General features: G+C 44.2%; 1 protein-coding gene across 1 annotated transcript in view; it reads left to right on the forward strand.

Moving 5' to 3' along the window:
* NPTXR (neuronal pentraxin receptor) overlaps positions 1-20,876 on the forward strand; it is a 244,917-nt gene that overhangs the window by 214,805 nt on the left and 9,236 nt on the right. Inside the window, exons 2-4 of the mRNA XM_078683563.1 lie at positions 1,010-1,244; positions 12,443-12,687; positions 16,156-16,335. Of these exons, the coding sequence (XP_078539689.1) occupies positions 1,010-1,244; positions 12,443-12,687; positions 16,156-16,335 (660 nt within the window). The remainder of the gene's footprint in view (positions 1-1,009; positions 1,245-12,442; positions 12,688-16,155; positions 16,336-20,876) is intronic.

Raw genomic sequence — 20,876 nt, forward strand, 5'->3', positions numbered from 1 at the left:
GTGGAGACTAAGCAAGCTATTGCCCAGAGTTGCAGTGTGGGACCCATGATCAGAACAGGCACTGTGGAGAGAATATCCAGTCAGGGGAATTAATGAGCCGGAGACCCGCCGAGGCGGGAATCGAACCCTGGTCCCTGGCCAGAGCTCTGCATCAAGGTCTGCCTGCTCTAACCATTGAGCCACACTTCTACATTTGTCACCCAAATTAGACAGATGCACCTTTTGGTCAGCACACAACCTTGAAATGAGGATATCTACTTCATACACCACACTCATGCCACTGTCTTAGGCTCTGTAATAGTTCAAGACTTTGGTGCCTGCTCCAGTATAAGTGCCAAGTGACATCATGGGCAAGATGTTCCAGTCCTGAGCTTACTTTGGAAAAGCCTGCACATTTTGATATTGCGGTATTCCTAGCTAGCCTCACCTGAACTTTATTTCTAGAATGTGGTAGTTGGAGGAAGGTAAATAATGTAGTGGGTATGGTAGCCTGTCCAGGATTGATTTTAAGGCTAATTTACTCCAAGGCTATGTAATGTGCCAGTTAGTTTGTTACTGCCTTCAGTACAAGGACATCTAGAAGAAAATAGATTTTTGATAGATCACAGTATCAACCTCATTTGCGAGATTGTATGGGCATTGTAGGTTGGGATTTTCTTTCAGCCCATACATACAAGGTTTGAAAACAATCTACAAATCCCAGGATGCATTGTGCTGCTAACTTCAAAGTCAGGACTTTCTGAAGATGTCAAACATGACAAGGAGGCTCTTGACTTGATGTTCGTGGCATTACTTTGTGACACAAATATTTGGTATTTTGTGGAACTTTGCGGTAATCTGTTGTACTATATTTTCGTTTCTGGAATTCTGTGGTGTTTGTGGCACATTACGGCAATTTGTAGGCAACTGTATATCATTTTACAATTATTTTAAATAAAATACATACAGTTAAACTTGGTATAAATAGAATGGTCTAGATTTCAACACCTTCCTTATTCTCTCCTGGCAGCAAGAGATTCAACAGCGACTGCGGAATGCCACCTCGGCGTCCACGACAGGCACACCTCTACTGGGCCGTGACTCTCTGCATGCCCGTCTTGAGGAACTGGAGGGACAACTGCTGGCCAAGCTGCTGGAGCTAGAGAAGGACAGGCCCGCTGCCTCAGCTCATGACGACAAGCAGCGAGTGGACGTAGAGAAGGAGCTGAGCGCACTCCAAAGCCGCATTGCTGAGCTGGAACATGGTAAGCAGAGCAGAAGTGAGATTTCAGTGAAAAAAAACATATTATGTAGGAGGGGTGAGACATTCAACAGAAAGGGGAGCATTTATTGGTAATGAAAGAGCCTGCATGGAAATTGACTCACCAAAATGCCCGTAGAAGTGAGATAAAACACCATTTGACACCCAATGACATAAATACATTGAGTCCTACCCTACCAGTAGCCCCTAAAAAGACTCCCTGTTGCTCCTAGTTAGTAGGATAAAACCATGCTACTACTGAGATGCTAGGTTGAAAGAACTACTAGTAACAATAAAGGGTATGGCTCACAATCATTAAGGCTGAGCCCTATATACTAAACAACAAGAAAAAATGCCAGTACTGATCCATTATTCAAATCATTTTAACCATAGATGCATAGACCACAGGACAATACATCTGAAAGCTCATTAGTAGCTTTTATTTAATTGCACAAATATTTTAGTAAAAAAATTCACTCTTTAGAAAAAAACACGACGTTGTGTAATACAGAATCATAAAATAAGAATAAATATGGACACAGGGACTAGTGATGAATCCACTTGCATGCACAAACTTTTCATTCAATCTCACAAACACACTCACTCAATATCATACCCAACCCATTCAACCTACTTGGTGCATACACAAAAAGGGAAGAATAAATAAACCACTTGAGGAGCACCTAGACGGCCAAACAAAGCTATAGAATTTTTTTTCAAAAAGGATTTTTCTTATATGCACCCTAAACAAAATTTACACAAGCTACACAGCCAATGAAATAATAATAATAATTGGGCGTAACACAACCAAGTCTAATTGGAAAAAACACTGTTTGGCAGAAACGGTGGTCTACGCGTTCCGAATCCCTTTACTCTTGGGATTCTCCTCAGGACCAAGAACTGTGAAAATAAAGAAAAGAAAATTGTACGACAATGTCCTATTCAAATACCATAGAGCGCTAACCACTCATCTAATGCCTCTGCTTACCTATTCAGAAAACGCCACAATGTCTATTTTGAATGCATTTAATCCATTGAAAAACTATGTAAAACACCAGGAGCGAAGAAAAGAGTGAAGGAAGCCAGAAAGATGGAAAAGAATCATGAGTGTGACTATTCCACTAAAATGATAATGGCAATGTATCAGTCCACTGCTTCTCAGGCTTACCCAATTTGGTCACTCAGTGCCCCTTTCAAAGCTGCTTCATTAGTTTTTGAATATGTGTTCAAGAAATCAGCAATATCGGCGTCCTGTTAGTGAACAGAAAAAACATGGGCTAGACTCCCTTCATGCCATGTACACGGGGATTTAATGCCACGGCCCCTTTGACCGGGACTGATTCATTGCCATTATCATTTTAGTAGAATAGTCACACTCATGGTTCTTTTCCATCTTTCTGGCTTCCTTCCCTAAAGTGTTAATTTTTTGACTAAAATAGCTGTGCAATTAAATAAAAGCTACTAATGAGCTTTCGGATGTATTGTCCTGTGGTCTATGCATATATGGTTAAAATGATTTGAATAATGGATCAGTACTGGCATTTTTTCTAGGTTGAAAGAACAGCACTAGGGATACCAGAGTCATCAGCTGCTAAACCTTGCACCCCCTAATTTACACCCTTGCACATCTGAAGGAGGTGGCTTGTGTTTGCAAGCAAGTCCTTTCTATAAAGGGAGAAATGAGCACTGCTCATACCACCACAACTGCCGGCAGAGGTTGAGAATGATGTTGAAGTAACAGATGCTTAAGACATTATCAATCACATCTTAGATCCACCCACAGGTAGCTCGCTCTTTCACCTCATTTTATAGGCTGTGGCTTTGTTCTTTCGCCTAACATAGAGTCCTTCATTTTGGTGCACGAGGAACCATTTTCTCTACTTCCTCTTTCTGCTTACCACAACTCTCTCTCTGCCACCCCCATGCTTTCTCTCCCTGCTTCATACAAAGGGCTGGCTTTAGCTTTGGTGGCATCCGATGTGACAGTCTTCGTTGGCACCGCCCCTGCCATGACCTCCTTCTTCATGGATTCCATCACTACCATCCTCCAGTGGTGCAACTCATCTCTCCATAGCCCCTCTTCACATTTGTTAGTTTTATAGTGCTACTTATCCCAATGTATTATGCCAGAGCGCGTTACATCGCAAACATATTATACTGAGGCAATAAGTCTTACAAGTGTGTAAGTCAACATATAGGAAATATTTCCTAAGACAATCAGGATTGCAAGGTATAGGAGTCACCTGCTATCCATACTGGTAGGCATTATATGGTAAGAGTGCTTGATGTGGAGAAATGGAGGAGCAGATTTACTACGTTTGCACGCAGTATAGTAACCAAATTTGCTGTGCTGCGTTGTGTGAAAAGAAGAGACCATAATAAGATATGATGCTGTTGCTCTCTCCTCTGGTGCCATAAGCTGCCTTGTGCCAATGCACACCCTTGCACCATAGTGCAAGGACGTGTGTGAGATGTCAAGCATAGATTTTATACTTGAAGGGTAAGCGTCCGGCACAAAATTCTATGGTTTGACAATGTTTAACACTTTACCACTTTGTGTGTATGTTGTACGGTGTAGCACCATACTTACAAAGTTGGAACAGTTTGGTGAAAAGAAATCTTTTTTCCAACTTTACACTTGCCTCGAGGAGGCTTCATTTTTTAGTATTAAATCTTTTTATTGAGAAATCAGCTCGCAGACTTACATTAGTACTTTCAATAAAATGAAAGACATGCAATGCATAGAAAGTTGGTAGGAAGATATCATAACAAAATTGTCCCTCGAGCCCAATGAGCCCATAAAGCTCTCTCTGTACCTGATAATGCTGTATAGGCAAGCCTGCCTTCAAAAGGATAAACAAAACCCAAATCCAACTCCCCGACCCCCACCTCCCCCCCCCCCCTTCCCAGCCTACCCTCCCACCACCCACGTTCCAGGTCCAGTGTCTTTCCCTGTCCACGCATCCGTCCACTTCCGAGCTGCTCAAGAATCGGCCTGTGCCAAACGTAACAGACGCAAGTATCGGGGGTATGTCACCTCTCTGAACTCCGTGGCCAGCAGGGACAAAAATGGCTGCCACAACTCCGCATACTTGACTCCCTCCCCTGCTTTGACCAGGGATAGCTTTTCCATCCCCAGAACTGACCAAAGGCAATGCAACCAACCCTGGAATGTGGGAGTATGCTGGGTGCGCCAAAAGGACAGCACATTCTGAACCGCCGAGCCCAGCGCAATAGCAATCAACCTGCCCCTGCGTGATTTCAACGGGTATGTAAGGGCATTAGGTAAGCCTAGAAGTATGTAAGCAGGGAATCTTGGGATTTCCGTGTCAAAGTGTACATCTATCTCGTCAAGGACCGTCTTCCAATACCCCTGAATCTGAGCGCAGTCCCACAACAGGTATGTCAGCGTGCCTCTCACACCACACCCCCGCCAGCATGGGGGTTCCTTTATGTGATGAATCTCGTGCAGCCTCTCAGGTGTGTAGTACCAATACGTCACCAATTTAGTGAAAGTGTCTGTCAATCTCATATGATAGGCAGATTGCCGCGCGCGGTAGAAAATACCCTCCCATTCCTTATTGTGTAACACCCGCCCCAGCTCCATCTCCCAACGGACCCTACCCGAGTTGTAAGTGTGTAGGCTTCATTTTTTGATGCAAAGTCCTTTCTGCCAAAGTTATTAGATGATGAATAGTGACAAAATCCATGGGTGAGTGCATGGGAACATCCATATACCACTCACGGCTCTCCCAGTGCTTAATATGTAAAAGAATAAGTGTCAGGTCCAAAGCTTTGCTCATTGCTCGCGGCTGGTGCTATTGAATGTTGGGGTGCCGAAAAAAGGCTGTGTAGTCTTGTTTCCACCTCATGTCTCTTTAATCTCCCACCAATACTCCTAGCCTCTTTTACTCTGTCTTACAAGATCTTTTTCATTGCTGCTTTCTTTCTATGCCACTGCTTTTCCATCTTCTCTTACCCTTTTTTAGGTCTCGCCTGGTGTTAGCAGCGCACATGCGCTGCTCTCGCCATGCGAGGGCTTCTTGTAATCAATACGATTTCAGAAGCTCGCTTTCTGCTCCGCCCTTGTTTTCCATTGGTGCACGTCATTTTGCGTCACCAATTATGCAAAACCGGGTGTTATGATTGTCCAGGAGGCTTTTTAGTCCCTCCTGGTTACCACCCTGTCCACTTTTGGCCCCACCCACCTGGATCAGATCTTTTACTTGCTGCGGGAGACAGTGTCTCTTAATTAGCAGCTAAGCACTTTTTTTCGCTCCACCCGCACGTCTCCCAGGGATCAGCTGTGATGGAATGAAGAAGCCCTCGTGGGGGCGTGTTGTACAATCGTTCAGAAGGAAGCGTCTGTGAACTTTTATGGTTGATGAACCTCAACCTCAAAACAACACTTTATACTAGGTTTGTGTCACTTTTGTGATGCAAACCAGGTGCAAAGTGCTATTAAATCCTTCACATAAACTCAGGATTTGTAATGCAACACAATGATTGAGAGTGTCATACAATAAAATTGAATTACTAGCCAAAGGAACCCTTCTTATCAATCTTAACTAAATCATAACGAAAGATTGAGAAAAAAAACAACAATGATTGCAATTTGCAAGCAGAGCTTTGATGCTAGTTCACAGCTCAATGTGCTATATTAGAAGGGTTGTAACTTATGAACTCCAAGTTACAAAAGGAGCTCTGTGGCAAAAGCAGTAACCCACTGAGCTATCTACATAAAATACAGTTCTGTTATCTGCATGTTACACCTTGTGCTTTCCAGCAGGAACTCTAATGTTCTGTACTATTTTATTATGAGTCAAAACTGTGACTAGACAAATCACAGACTTCTCCATTTAATGCATTAACCGCCGGCGTTATCATGCCGTTGTTATTATCCCCTGAAAAATGCCAGGCACACAAAGATCTCTGCCAGCTGCTTTTATCTCACTTCAACCTATCGCGCAAAGGGCGTCCCTCTCAACTGTGGCGCTCAGTGTGGCAGCACTAGTCACACCGCCAAAAGTAAGCATTGTTTTTAAACCCTCTTTTCTGAGTTGCCCCTTAACACACTACTGCTCGTCTTAAACTCTCATGGCCTTCCCCTTCCAACCCTGCTCTCTCTTCCTACTTCCTATGACTCCCTCACTACTACTGCTACTGAGATTAGTTTTGCTAAAAGCCTTTATAAAAGCTTTGGTGAAACCAATATTAGCCGGCAGCCATCTTTGAATTAAATGTCATAAAAACCTTTCATAGATGGCCGCCAGTGCACGCTCATGCATGTGCACATACAGGCATCTTTTATCTAAAAATCAAAAAAAAAAAATCAAGATATCAAAGAAAACAAGCATTTGCAAAGTCAATAGATATGACACTGCATGTTAAAGGCAAGCCAAAATTTTTGTGTCCCATCTGCATCACGCATTGCAATGTTATACGTGGCTTAGTTACAGGTTGGGATAGAAAGTTAAGGAGGGGAGTGAGACATACGAGTTAGGACAATTGACGGGACTCTTGTACTTTTAGTCTATAGTCTCCTTTCTATTGTTAAGGCCACCCTTCGTAAAGCTGAACTCTGACTTGTTGTACCCTTAACCAGCTTCTTTGTGCATGGTGCTGGCCCAACAGATTCAGGCGCTGAAGGGAGTTACTCCTTTTACGCAGAGATGGAAGGGTCTGGCCTAGCTGACTTTCCTTCCAGGCAGAACCTCATGTGATTGAGTTTACAGGCAACCAGCCAAAACATAGATAGCACAACCCCGATGCATGCAGTTTTCTTTCCTAGGGAAAGAAATATGGATCCATGTTATGCAATCTGCCATCTCGTTATTAATCAACATGGCTGACAAGCCCATGAGGGCTGCAGCCAAGCTAGATTTTAAGGACATCCACGAGATAAATCTACACACAAAAGTTTAAATGGAAATAATTTACACGTCTGTTGTGATTCTGAAAATATGGCATGGGCGAGGCCCTTGTGGGCAAATGTTACAGACCAAGGGGCAGGCGAGCTGTCTGCTATCTATTTGATGAGTCTTAGATCCTTTCATTCTTTTTCACCTCAGTTTTGATCTCAGTAAGAATTCTGACCTGTTTTGCGAATTCCTTGACAGGATACAACCAAGCCATGTAATTGGTTGAAAGAAGTGCACGTCCCTTTGTTGTCTTCAAACAGCAGAGCAATAAACAAGTACCTACTGACACCTTTAGAAGCCACTCACCAAATCACATGGACTTTTGTCGGATTAACATGGTGGCTGAAAACAAACTGTTTTGAAACTGATAACATTCTGATAAAATGCATGAATGGTTGTATGTCAAAATGTCGAAACCTTAATATTAATATGCATTTAAATCGACTCCTGAATATCGACTATAGGCTTATAGTCAATTTAAGCATACATAGGGAAGTGTAGATTTACTAATCTTAACTCCACATCAGTCGGAATTTGCAGAGTCGACCTTGGTGCAGTTCACACCCAATAACTCAGAGTGAGATTTACGACGGCATCACACAACGCAGCACCAAAGCTGCTGCACTACTTCTTTCCCTAGTGCTGCCGTACTATCAGGCTACCAGGCGCCATGCACACACCTTTACACTATAGTGCTGTGCGTCTGCGTGATTCTGGCATATATTTTGTAGTGGAAGGGACCTTTCCGGTACAAAGTACTAGTCCTAGACAAGCTGTAAAACATTTCCTACTTTGTATGTGAAATCCATATTTCACCATGAGTCCAGAGACCAACTTGTTAAACCCCCTCAAGAGCAGCATGACTTTGCTGGACACCCGCTGCCTTAATCCCACAGGAGTGTCAGCACACACATAAGATTTAACCAATAATGACCACTATGTAATTTTATAAACAAGCATTAGCAAAGCCAGTAGGTCTGACTTGCATTTTGAGTTTTGGCTAAAGGAATTTTTGAAAAAAATCTTGCTGCAGTGAAAAATTAAAACCCCAAAATGCTTTACGTATACAATGTTTTTATAAGATAAATAATTTAATGTACAGTGGTTCAAAGCACTTTTGAGATATAAAATAGTTCCTTTTGCATTACAATTCAAACGGTCCATAAGAGGTGGAATGAAAACAGCCAATAGCATGAGGTGAGGACAAAAATACTCCTTAGAGGTGGAATGAAAACAGCCAATAGCATGAGGTGAGGACAAAAATACTCCTTTGGCAGACCACTTACTTATGCCTACTACCCCTCCTGGGGTATAGGCCATCAATCAGGAGTCTCCCGCCGTCTGTGTCCTGGGCCTTGCGCCTGTACCCCCCTGCTTTTCTCTTACACTACCTGGGTAGGCGAAGGCCCCAACCTCTTCTAAAGCATCACTTGCAAGAGCGACTGCAGCTGTCCTGGCTGTTAGCCTTTAGGATCTTGTTTTGGCCCTAGTGAATGTTAAGGCCAAGTTTTACTGATGTGGCTGTCACATTGTTGGTCTTCTCTTGCATCTGCAGATGGGTATGGGTGAGTTGGGGCAGGTCATCTGCAAAGTCCAGGTCGACGAGCTGCGTCCAAGGTGTCCACTGGACCCCATTTCTTCTTCTTGCTGTGGATATCTTCAGGATTCAGTTAGCAGGAAGAGAAAAAGCGAGAGCAAACAACCTTAACAGACTCTGGTCCTTACTTTCAAGACTTGAGTGAGTTGTGCTGCATGGACTATCTTGAAGGTCATACCCTGGTAAAAGTTCATGATGATCCTTACAAGTTTATCTGGCACCCCATAGCGACAAAGACGTTTCCAAAGGGTCTCTGCGTCCACGCTGTTGAATGCCTTCTCATGTTGATGAAGTTGACGTAGAGGGGGGAGTTCCATTCCATCGACTGCTCAATGAAGATGCTCAATGTTGCAATCTGGTCTATGCAGGATCTATTTTTGCGGTCTTGCAAATGAGCTTCGACTTGTTCGGCAGAGCACAATCTATGTATATGTTAAAAACTTTCCAACAATAGGTCCTGCAGACAGCTGCACTAACAGGTCAGACATAAAAAATAACAAAATGATTAATTAGAGAACTGTCGTCCTAGCTTAACTGTCGAGAACCATTGAGTCACTTAAAAATGGTTTGAACAATTTTTATTGCACACACAATTTAATGGGTTCTCGTATTAAATGTTTATTATGCCCACATCCTAAATCATGTTAACATTTTGTACTAGATACTCTTATTTTTACCCCAGAGTCTGCGTGCTTATTTAAGAGATACATTTTTGCTACTTTGTGCTTGCCTTTTTATGGAGCTTTACGATCATTATCTCTAGGCAAGTTTGGCAGTGTGCTTGTTTATTTTTTTCTATTTTTGTATAGCTTGCATATTGCCAGAAGGCTGACAGAACACTGAACAACACAGCCTTGTAAGCAAAACAGTCAATAAAATAATGTTCTTTCCTTCTACAGCACATCTTACAGAGTTAAGCCTTAAGCTTAGCAAATCTATAAAACGGAGAGTCAAAAATACCTCAGATAATCTTTTGATCACCTTTGTCTGTGTATATCTAGGTCTGGGTGTTGTGTAAGTTCGGTTACAAAGACTTAAGTCTGTCTCCTCTTCCGCATTCATCCTATTTCCTTACTGTAGGGATCCAGAAAGTACAATGGGAAATGCATGTTTGAAAAAAAAAGGTGTTTGTTAACCGCATGCGTGCGGCGGTTATTTTTGCGCTGTGCGGCTTTTTTCTAAAAGCCGCGTTACATGACGAGCTCAGCTCGTCATCAGCGTGCGAGCGGCACAACTCATGACGAGCTCAGCTCGTCATGAGCAGGCAAGGGGTTAAACATAGGCACGTTCTGCATAGCTAAAAACAATAAATCGATCAGCTAAGTTTTAATCAGCCTTTAGAAACATTTCCCTCCGCAGAGGCACCCAGACCAAGCCACAAGGCCTCTCTCTTTAAAAATGCACCTTCATTTCATAGTTAGTGAAACCTACCACAGAAAGTAATAAAAGAAGACAGCATAAAAACATCAGCCCCATATACCATAATATCGAGATAACACGGCCCTGTAAAAATATTGACTGCAAAATATTGATAAAGCTATATCTACATGGTAAGCATATATCTGTAAGTATGGATTCACTTTTCTGAACTCCACATCTATGCACCGTGACCATATATGTGTATGTTTGTATATCCTTAGATGTGTGTGTGTGTATATATATATATATATATATATATATATACTTATACACACACATATGTCATATTTGCCTGTGTGTGTGTGTGTGTGTGTGTGTGTGTGTGTATATATATATATATATATATATATATATATATATATATATATATATATATATATATATATATATATTACCTACTGGTAGGTAATAGTTAGCACCTAGTTACCATAGGAAAATTGTAACATTCTATTCCCAACAACTTTGGAGCCGATTAACGAATCTTCGCAACATTTTCAAAACGTATGGCCTGCTCCGGTCCGCTCCTATCTTGAAAGTTTCTGGGTGATTTGGCAAGCGGGGGCCGAGAAAAAAGGGGGTCCCAAAACATATTTTCCCCATGCAATTTCCCATAGGAAACTTTAGCCGCGGCTACAGCCTGAACTGCTGAACGGAATTACACCAAATTTGGCAAACTCTTTTTGTTAAATGGTGTAAATCCGTTCAGTAGTTGCTGAGAAAATCAAAGTTAAAAAAATATCGATATCTAGAGGCGCGCATGATCCGCGCACCCTCCCGATCACGAGCTTCATGCTAATTGGCAGTCAACACTTCAAACCAGGAAGTGTTGGCAGCCATCTTGTGCCTCGGTAGAACCGAGGCACAAGAAATCTCAGGATTCAAGGCGACTTAATCCCCCAACTTAAACGTGACACAGGGTGCCTTTGTGCAGTGGTAAAGGGAGGGGGCGGGGCCAGTGGTGACGTGTGCAAACACGCCCTGTGGCACGTTTTAAGTGGGGGAATTAAGTCCCCTTGAATCCTGAGAGTCCCTGGGTCCAACTAATCCACCATGTACCTACAGTAAGCACCACAGAGCTGCGTTGCAGAAAAGTGGTCTGAGGCCATGCCCCATTTTATACATCTCTGCAATGCAACTCTGTGGCACTTACTGGACATACATGGTGGGTTAGTTAGCTCCCAGGGACCCTCAGTATTTAAGGGGACTTTATCCCCTAACTTAAAATGGCCACAGGGCGTGTTTGCACACATGTCACCTCAGCCCCCCCCCCCCCTTCACCAGTGTGCAAACGCACCCGTGGCGCGTTTTAAGAGGTAGTTTTAATCTCCCTGCCCTATTATGTACTAGGGTCTTATATAGGAGGTCATGGTAATCACAGGGGTACCCCAATGCATAGTGTTCCCTAGTGTATGTAGGTGTTTTCACTGTATTCTAAGTGTCTTTTAGCATAGCACTGGCTCTAGGCCTGGTTTGTTAGAGTCAGTTACCACCAGTACCCGTCTGAAAAAGTTGTGGGCGCAGGATGATTTTGCAAAAAGGCCTCTTTCTGGTCCTCTGTTGGTTCTTTCTGCACATGTCTTGCTTCTTCCTGCACTTTTCTTCGCCCTTGTGGACTTCTGTCGCCTCTTTCTGCATTTCTATTGCTTCTTTCTGTGCGTTTTTTCTTCTTTCTTCACATGTCCAACCTCTGTAGGCATACTTAGAAACTAGCATTTAAAAAACCTTTGAAATTCACTGAAAAAACCATAGGTTTCAGGCACATTACAGTTAGAAATTAGCAGTTCAAAAACCTTACAAATTCACTGACAAAACCATAGGGTCAGGGGCGTTATAATTAGTTGGACATTTCATTTGTACAAAACCATAGAAATTCCCTTGTTATAGTTAGTTCAGCTAACTATAACTCACGCGCCCGGAATGCACTGATGATGACGTCACATATTACATCACTCATCACATGGTCAGTGACATCAGTAGAGTACCCCCTGCCATGCATTACAAGGATAGCATAAGGCACTGGGAGTTCCATGGCCTTGTTAAGCAACTAGGCCTTGTTCCTCTATATGGCCACAGAATTCTTCAGTGATTTCCAATATCACTATAATGTATGGCAGGAGGCCCATATATAAACTTCACTTTATAAAAGCCGGCATTCTTTTATCTGGCTGTATTGCTTTTCCAGCCAACAGGTGGTGTATGGGTTCTAATAATAAAAAAGAGACAGTGAATGCCGCTTTTTAAGCTTGTCCCATGTTTCCCTTGCAGGGACGCCAACGTTTACCCACCCCGATGCCTTCAAGGTGGCGTTCTCAGTCCGCACCAACTACATGTATGCCCGCATGAAGAAGACTTTGCCTGAGATGTACGCTTTCACCTTCTGCCTGTGGCTCAAGTCCAAGGGGTCGTCTGGGGCAGGCACCCCTTTTTCCTATTCTGTCCCTGGCCAACCCAACGAGATTGTGCTCATCGAATGGGGGCCCAACCCCATGGAGCTGATCATCAACGACAAGGTGAGTCAGTCCAAGGGTCATAACGCCCAGTGGTGCAACAGTTGTAGTGGCAATCAGGCCAGGGTGCGGGGCATATGGCTATCCTTTACTGCCCAACCAAGGACCAAGCAGGTCTGTTTTCCATTCTTTCACATGAGCCAATTGTATCTTTGCTGCCCTATGGCGAGGCCTGCAGCATCAGGGAAATTTTTTAAAACCGCAAGACAGCCCCATAACTTACAGGGAACAGTGTAGATACATCAAAAGAAACACTTTTCTTTATGGGGAACGAAACTCAGAGTTATTGCTGACAGAATTACGTTTCACCATTAGCCCATGCTTGGACAAGTAGCCTTATGTGTCTAGTAAATTCATTAATTCATTCAAATATTAATGTGACGTAAAGCACATACGCTTTTTACCCATACATAAAACCATCACCTGATATCGGGTATGGTGGTAAATTGTGAACTGAGAGTGCAGGTAGAGCAGCAACAAGTGATTCATAGTGAGACGATTAAAAAAAACACGGCAATAGTTGAACATGTTCAGAGAAACAACTGATCCAGGAATATATCAATTTAAGGGCAGATTCTAATTTTGTTTTAGAATCAGTTTGTTATTTATAATCGTTGATGTTTCCACACTGTATCCTTAATTGGACGCAGCCGGAAGTCTGCTCCCATCAGTAGCACATCGTTGGACTGGTCAGGGAAAAATAATCTACCTACTAATTAGGACATGACTCCTCAAAATAATAATAAACCCAGAGGAGCGGGCGGTGCTGGCAATGCTTGCAAACAGGAAGTTTGAGCTTCATGATGAAGTGTTTACTTATTTTGCGACCAGTTCATGTTGTTCAAACAATAAGGTATGGCTTTAATTCCAAGCGTGGTAACTCTGAATCGCCTCTCCCATATGGAACATCTGTTGGTCTGTTGGAGAGTCTGAAGGCCTATTGGTAGATGAACATGGGAAGTGTAAAGGCCTATAGTTAGAAGAGCATGGGAAGTGTGAAGGCCTATAGTTAGAAGAGCATGGGGAGTGTGAAGGTCCAGTGGTAGAAGAGCATGGGTAGTGTGAAGGTACAGAGGTAGAAGAGCATGAGGAGTGTGAAGGTTCAGTGGTAGAAGAGCATGGAAAGTGTGAAGGCCTAGAGTTAGAAGAGCATGATGAGTGTGAAGGCCTAGAGTTAGAAGAGCATGAGGAGTGTGAAGGCCTAGAGTAAGAAGAGCATAGGGAGTGTGAGGGTCCAGTGGTAGAAGAGCATGGGGAGTGTGAAGGCCTAGAGTAAGAAGAGCATGGGGAGTGTGAGGGTCCCGTGGTAGAAGAGCATGGGTAGTGTGAAGGTACAGAGGTAGAAAAGCATGAGGAGTGTGAAGGTTCAGTGGTAGAAGAGCATGGAAAGTGTGAAGGCCTAGAGTTAGAAGAGCATGAGGAGTATGAAGGTTCAGTGGTAGAAGAGCATGGAAAGTGTGAAGGCCTAGAGTTAGAAGAGCATGAGGAGTGTGAAGGTTCAGTGGTAGAAGAGCATGGAAAGTGTGAAGGCCTAGAGTTAGAAGAGCATGAGGAGTGTGAAGGTCTAGAGTTAGAAGAGCATGGGAGGTGCGAGGGTGCAGTGGTATAAGAGCATGGGGAGTGTGAAGGCCTAGAGTAAGAAGAGCATGGGGAGTGTGAGGGTCCAGTGGTAGAAGAGCATGGGGAGTGTGAAGGCCTAGAGTAAGAAGAGCATGGGGAGTGTGAGGGTCCAGTGGTAGAAGAGCATGGGGAGTGTGAAGGCCTAAAATTAGAAGGGCAAGGGGAGTGTGAGGGTCCAGTGGTAGAAGAGCATGGGTAGTGTGAAGGTACAGAGGTAGAAGAGCATGGAAAGTGTGAAGGCCTAGAGTTAGAAGAGCATGAGGAGTGTGAAGGCCTAGAGTTAGAAGAGCATGGAGAGTGCGAGGGTGCAGTGGTATAAGAGCATGGGGAGTGTGAAGGCCTAGAGTAAGAAGAGCATGGGGAGTGTGAGGGTCCAGTGGTAGAAGAGCATGGGGACTGTGAAGGCCTAGAGGTAGAAGAGCATGGGGAGTGTGAAGGCCTAGAGTTAGAAGAGCATGGGGAGTGTGAAGGTCCAGTGGTAGAAGAGCATGGGTAGTGTGAAGGTACAGAGGTAGAAGAGCATGAGAAGTGTGAAGGTTCAGTGGTAGAATAGCATGGAAAGTGTGAAGGCCTAGAGTTAGAAGAGCAAGGGGAGTGTGAAGGCCTAGAGTAAGAAGAGCATGGGGAGTGTGAGGGTCCAGTGGTAGAAGAGCATGGGGAGTGCGAAGGCCTAGAGTTAGAAGGGCAAGGGGAGTGTGAGGGTCCAGTGGTAGAAGAGCATGGGTAGTGTGAAGGTACAGAGGTAGAAGAGCATGGAACGTGTGAAGGCCTAGAGTTAGAAGAGCATGAGGAGTGTGAAGGCCTAGAGTTAGAAGAGCATGGGGAGTGCGAAGGTGCAGTGGTATAAGAGCATGGGGAGTGTGAAGGCCTAGAGTAAGAAGAGCATGGGGAGTGTGAGGGTCCAGTGGTAGAAGAGCATGGGGAGTGTGAAGGCCTAGAGTAAGAAGAGCATGGGGAGTGTGAGGGTCCAGTGGTAGAAGAGCATGGGGAGTGTGAAGGCCTAGAGTTAGAAGAGCATGGGGAGTGTGAAGGCCTAGAGTTAGAAGAGTATGGGGAGTGTGAAGGTCCAGTGGTAGAAGAGCATGGGTAGTGTGAAGGTACAGAGGTAGAAGAGCATGAGAAGTGTGAAGGTTCAGTGGTAGAATAGCATGGAAAGTGTGAAGGCCTAGAGTTAGAAGAGCAAGGGGAGTGTGAAGGCCTAGAGTAAGAAGAGCATGGGGAGTGTGAGGGTCCAGTGGTAGAAGAGCATGGGGAGTGTGAAGGCCTAGAGATTGAAGCTCATGGGGAGTGTGAGGGTCCAGTGCTAGAAGAGCATGGAGTGTGTGAGGGTCCAATGCTAGAAGAGCATGGGGAGTGTGAGGGTCCAATGCTAGAAGAGCATGGGGAGTGTGAAGACCCCAGTGTTGAAGAAGCAAGGGAGCGCTAAAGGACAGTTCCTAGGAGCGTCAGCAGAATAGGAGCCCTAATGTTGGAGCAGCTCAACAGAATGTGAGATTCTAGAATGCCGAAACAAGATGGCCTTGCAAGGCAAGTTCTAGGGTATTAGCAGCGCTAAGGAAAGGCAGAGGGCACTATCAATCAGTACTGATACGTATTGGCAGAGGTGTGGATGTGTGTACATGTGTGTTTGCAGGGGTGAATTTGTAACCCAAGCAACGGGGATCTGACAGGTTTCTATAGTGACAGTACCTACTGACAAAGTCATATAGACACCATTGTCGTGAGGATCACAGTGGATGTGTACATGCATGAATGTATGTGGTTTTGCCCCCAAGTAGAGCTACTGGTGTGTTTCTAGTAAGAATTGAAGTGAATCAGCAAAGCCTTGATGTGTATATATATGTCTCACAGGCAACACAGCTGCCAGTCACCTTAAAGGATAATGCGTGGCACCATGTGTGCATTTCCTGGACGACGCGTGACGGAATGTGGGCAGCCTTTCAGGACGGCGTGAAGCGCGGCTCTCGTGAAAACTTGGCAGCCTGGCATCCCATCAAACCCAACGGAATCATCATCCTGGGCCAGGAGCAGGTAGGGCAAATTTTGGCAGTGTCTTGAAAACTTGCCTTCCCCACACATTAAGGGGATGGCTTTGGAACCGGCAAGGGGTGCATGGGCCAATCGGATAGGGACTGGGCCAGGTACAGTGGCCACACCTTACAGGTGTGAACCTGTAACCAGCAAATACTACATGAGTTCATCCTCACCTAGGGGCAGGTACATTGTCAGAGAAAGTCCAGGCTCTCAGAGCCTTATTTATGAGGCCTTTCGACACTTTTGCGCCGCCGCTGCGTCACTTTTTGTGCTGCACTGGCTGCGTAAACATGCGCCATGTTGCACCCTATTTACAAAGTGATGCATCTAGGCAGATGCGTCACTTTGTACAGCCCTGCGCTACATTATAACTGCGTCAGGTATATTGTAGCAGGATTGGTGTTCCTACGCAAAAAGCCTCGTAGAAGAGGCACAGTGAAATCTATCAGATTTCAGTGCGCCACTTCTAGGATGCTACTGCGTCTATATCTTAGGCCTGCCTCACAGCAGGCGAAAGACTGAAGCAGGCCCTTTCACATGGGGCTTGCCATGTGAAAGGACACATTGCTGGAGTTGGGTCTGTTTTCAGACACACCCCAGCAATGCGACATTGCGACACGAAGCACAGTACATTAAATACGCCCCATCCATCCTGTCGCAAGGGGGCAAAGTGAAAACTGTTGCATCGCTGTTTTCACGCAGCAATGCAACAGTTTTCATAAATGAGGCCCTCAGTCTGAGACAGGGACTGAAGATGAAGGTCATGAATATAGAGAGTCTAATAGTGTCAGTGAACCCTCTGTAAGGCAAAATGTGGTGTTCATCCTTAGTTCACCAGTGAAGGACCTGTACTAGGTTTTCAGGACAAACCTGGGCTATCTACATGATTCCTACTTAAAGCTGTACATGTAAATTTATCTGGTGTGGCTATCATCAAAATCTGGCTAGGCCCTTGCCCTCAAAAGCAATGATGGACCTCATGCTTTGAAGAGTGAACCACCAGTTCTGGTCCTCGCCCCAATCACAGCAGATATCTTAGTTCTGTACTTTTGGCATCTGCCCGAATCCCTGGTAGATTCATGCTCACCTCACAGAAGATCCAGGTCCGCCATGGCCTGTTATCGACAGGACCTCTGTGTGCCAAAGATGGCGGTTGTGCCAGTGCACTGATTCTGTTTAATCAATCAGCAACTCGAAACTGACGCAACTGGAGGAAATTAATTGGTTGCCTGATCGCTCACGGCGATTCTGGCTAACTATATATCTCTTTTATTCCTTTTTCCTTGAAGCCAGAAGCACTGACATGCAGGATTATATAGTGCTTCTTCCAGTTGCTAATACCTTTTTTTAGGTCCTGTCTAGAGACAAGCGTAGCTGCTACATAAGCCCCCAAAATATAAAAATACATACATATTTACACACACACACATAGGAGCTTTCAGTCAGCCCTTTTCATCCGATGGTTTGCTGCTCAAGAATGTTTCACCTTTTACATACACCATGAGGCATTGTATAAGCTCCCTTCATTCATTCGTTGACTTGCACTACAATTGATCAGAGCTGCCTGAAAAAAAGCATGCCTGGCTCCTGGGCCAGTGCTTTATTTTTATATTTTTTTATTTTTTTTTCATATTACATATGTCGGAAAAAAATATTTAAAAAATTACTTAAGCCAAGGCCAGACCTTTTGCCTTTGGCAATGTTTGTTTAACATGCACATTCAAATAACAACTATTGATTGGGACCAAAGGGAAATTTAAGGACCGGACTCTGATATATTCCCTACATATACTTAAACAACACAAAAAATATCAGAGGGTCTAAAGAAAAAAGGGTAAACTGGGTGTAAACTATCAAGGACAACTAAATGTCCCTACCATGTATATAACTATCCAAGGTCATCCCTTAGGCAGACCCATACAGTGGTCAGGTAATTTAATGTTGGATAAGTGGGTAGCATCAGAATAAATTCATTTTTAGTACCCCTCATCCAATTTTATTACACTTGCTTATATTATTTTTTCACATTATAATTTTCTATGCACTGCAACATCAGTCCCCCCCATCTCCTGTGTTAATATCTTCACAATTGAGTAGCAAGACCATAGAAAGAACTGGCTGACCGGATGAGGTTTCCTTTACCATCTGGGCCCTCTTCCGTGAAAGCCTAGTGGCATTCCTACTGTTGGTCTTGAAGGAATCCTAAGTGATGAAGGGTGGTTCCGTTTGGTGACTGATGGGCATCCTTACCTGACCACTGTATGGGTCTGCCTAAGGGATGACCTTGGATAGTTATATACATGGTAGGGATATTTAGTTGTCCTTGATAGTTTACACCCAGTTTACCCTTTTTTTCTTTAGACCCTCTGATATTTTTTGCGTTGTTTAAGTAACATGCACGTTCAACAACTGGCTGAAGTTCTTGCCTTCTTTGAGATATACACTTATGGCAATGATAGCCAGATGTGACGTAAAAGCGGTAATGGTATGGTCCCTTGCCATTCAGCCTCTGGCTAAAGGAGGGCCTTAACGCAGACTGTTAAAACTAAGTAGGTTTTGGTGGCATGGCGGTTCTCATGAACTGGGATTCAAACACTGGTCAGGAGGCCATGCCACACCCTCATTTAATCTACTGCAATCATTCATGCATACCGAACTTTGACTGGTGCTACGTGTCAGTTCCACCATTATCATCTCAAGATACTACCGCGTGTCCTTCCATCCCTGCCTCTCCCATCAATGCAACAGTAATCCTAGTCACTTCTTCTTCAAGGCTGGATTATGTCAGAATCATTCTGCCTTGATTTGCCAGGAATGCGAACCACTGGCTAAAAGTAGTTTAAATTGCTGCAGACTGTCTGGCGGTCTTCTCCACTGGCTACCTGTAGCTCAGGCTAAACTGCTTCAAATCCCTGCTTTTTTTTTTTTTTTTAAACTTGGCTGCCCATTTTTCTTGATGATAAAATTTCACTGCATCATCTTGACTTGAAATGTTAGATTTGCCACCTACAATGACCTGGTGCCTCAGCAGTTCCAAAACCCAGGTCTGATGGAAGATCTCTTCCTGCAACGGGTGCCACGGACCAGAACTCTGTGCCAGGGATAAACTCTGACTATTTCGAAAGCGCGTGAAGACGTGTGTTTCAGTGGTAGTCTGTGCCTAGTTGCCCTTTTGGGTTTATGGAGCTTCAGAAAGGATTTGATGATGATGATGTTGATGAAGTTGTGAGCACTGGAGAGAGCAGTCAATTCACCATGGGGGACATTGTGGTAGAAAAAAGCTTCTCGCTGAAGGTTAGACCTGAGTCTTCTGGCAGATACATCTCCCGTTGCAGCACCTCTTCAGCCAAGGCATGGCTGCAAGAAGAGGGCTCTAACAACAATGTACATGTAGGTCTTGGACTCAGCTACCACACGACCTCCTGTGTTGCAGGAGTGAGACACACGTCGTGGCCCAACCACTTGCCAAAAGATCCTGTAAGCCGATCGATATTACATCAACATGGGGGGACTTAGCCCACAAGGTGCCATTCTATCGCCTCATTAGACCCACCATTACGAGCTGAGCACTACATAGAGTGCAGTAACGCCCAGTCTACAATGGCCAGAGCTGGTGCTACCAAATATCTGCTCTGTATTCCTACCCCTATAGTGTGCAGGTCTGAGTTTTCCAGTGCAGAATGGGGAATAACTTGCTGATCGCAAAATTACCAGTCTTTTTCCATCATGCAACTGAAAAATTATGGACCTTTTCCACATATAAATTCCAGGAACTTCCAGAAAGTAGAATTTGTAAGTGGATGCACAAGTGGCGTTACCGGGTGCAAGTCCACATCCATTCAACTTATATAATCATGCAGGATTATATCTCCTGTGGGGATACAACTCTCCACAACTCGTTGTCGAACCCCAAGTTGGTGATGGCTGGAACCTGGAAATATATTTCCAGCAAGCAGCCCTAGATAGACTGTTAGGCCCAGTCTGGAACAAATCTTTCTCCTTCCTGCAGAGCCCTTGCAGCGATAACTCAAAGCTTTCTCTAGTTGACTGAAGGACTTTCCAGTTGAGAGATGGTGTCCTTTGATAAAGCGATGTAATCAACGCATGTGTCAGACGCCTGTCTTCCCAGCACCAAGTATCTGTATAATGAAATGGAGACCAGGAGATGGTGCTTAACTCAACCATACATGGATTCAGTCGAGGGTGTACCTACACCAGACCAGGGAATATGGGGGCAAGAGAAACAGTTTCCCAAAAAACAGATCAGACTCAGGGTCTAAACTGCGCACCCGGACCGGTATATATGTATGTATTTCATATTTGTATAATGCAACCTTATTAGAAAGGCAGCTGAACGCTGTACATGTTCAGTGTCAAAGATATAGTCAAAGAATGATTGGACAAGGACAAATAATTTAGAAGAGGGGCTGCAGGAGGGGGTTTAGAAACAAAGATTCAGCAGGTGCCCAAGCAGCCATATGACGTCAGACCACTGTATTCAAGAAAGGGACTAACCGGGAGAATCACTTTACAGGAGA

Source organism: Lissotriton helveticus, chromosome 1_1 (assembly GCF_964261635.1).
Source record: "Lissotriton helveticus chromosome 1_1, aLisHel1.1, whole genome shotgun sequence".
Taxonomy (NCBI): Eukaryota; Metazoa; Chordata; class Amphibia; order Caudata; family Salamandridae; genus Lissotriton; species Lissotriton helveticus.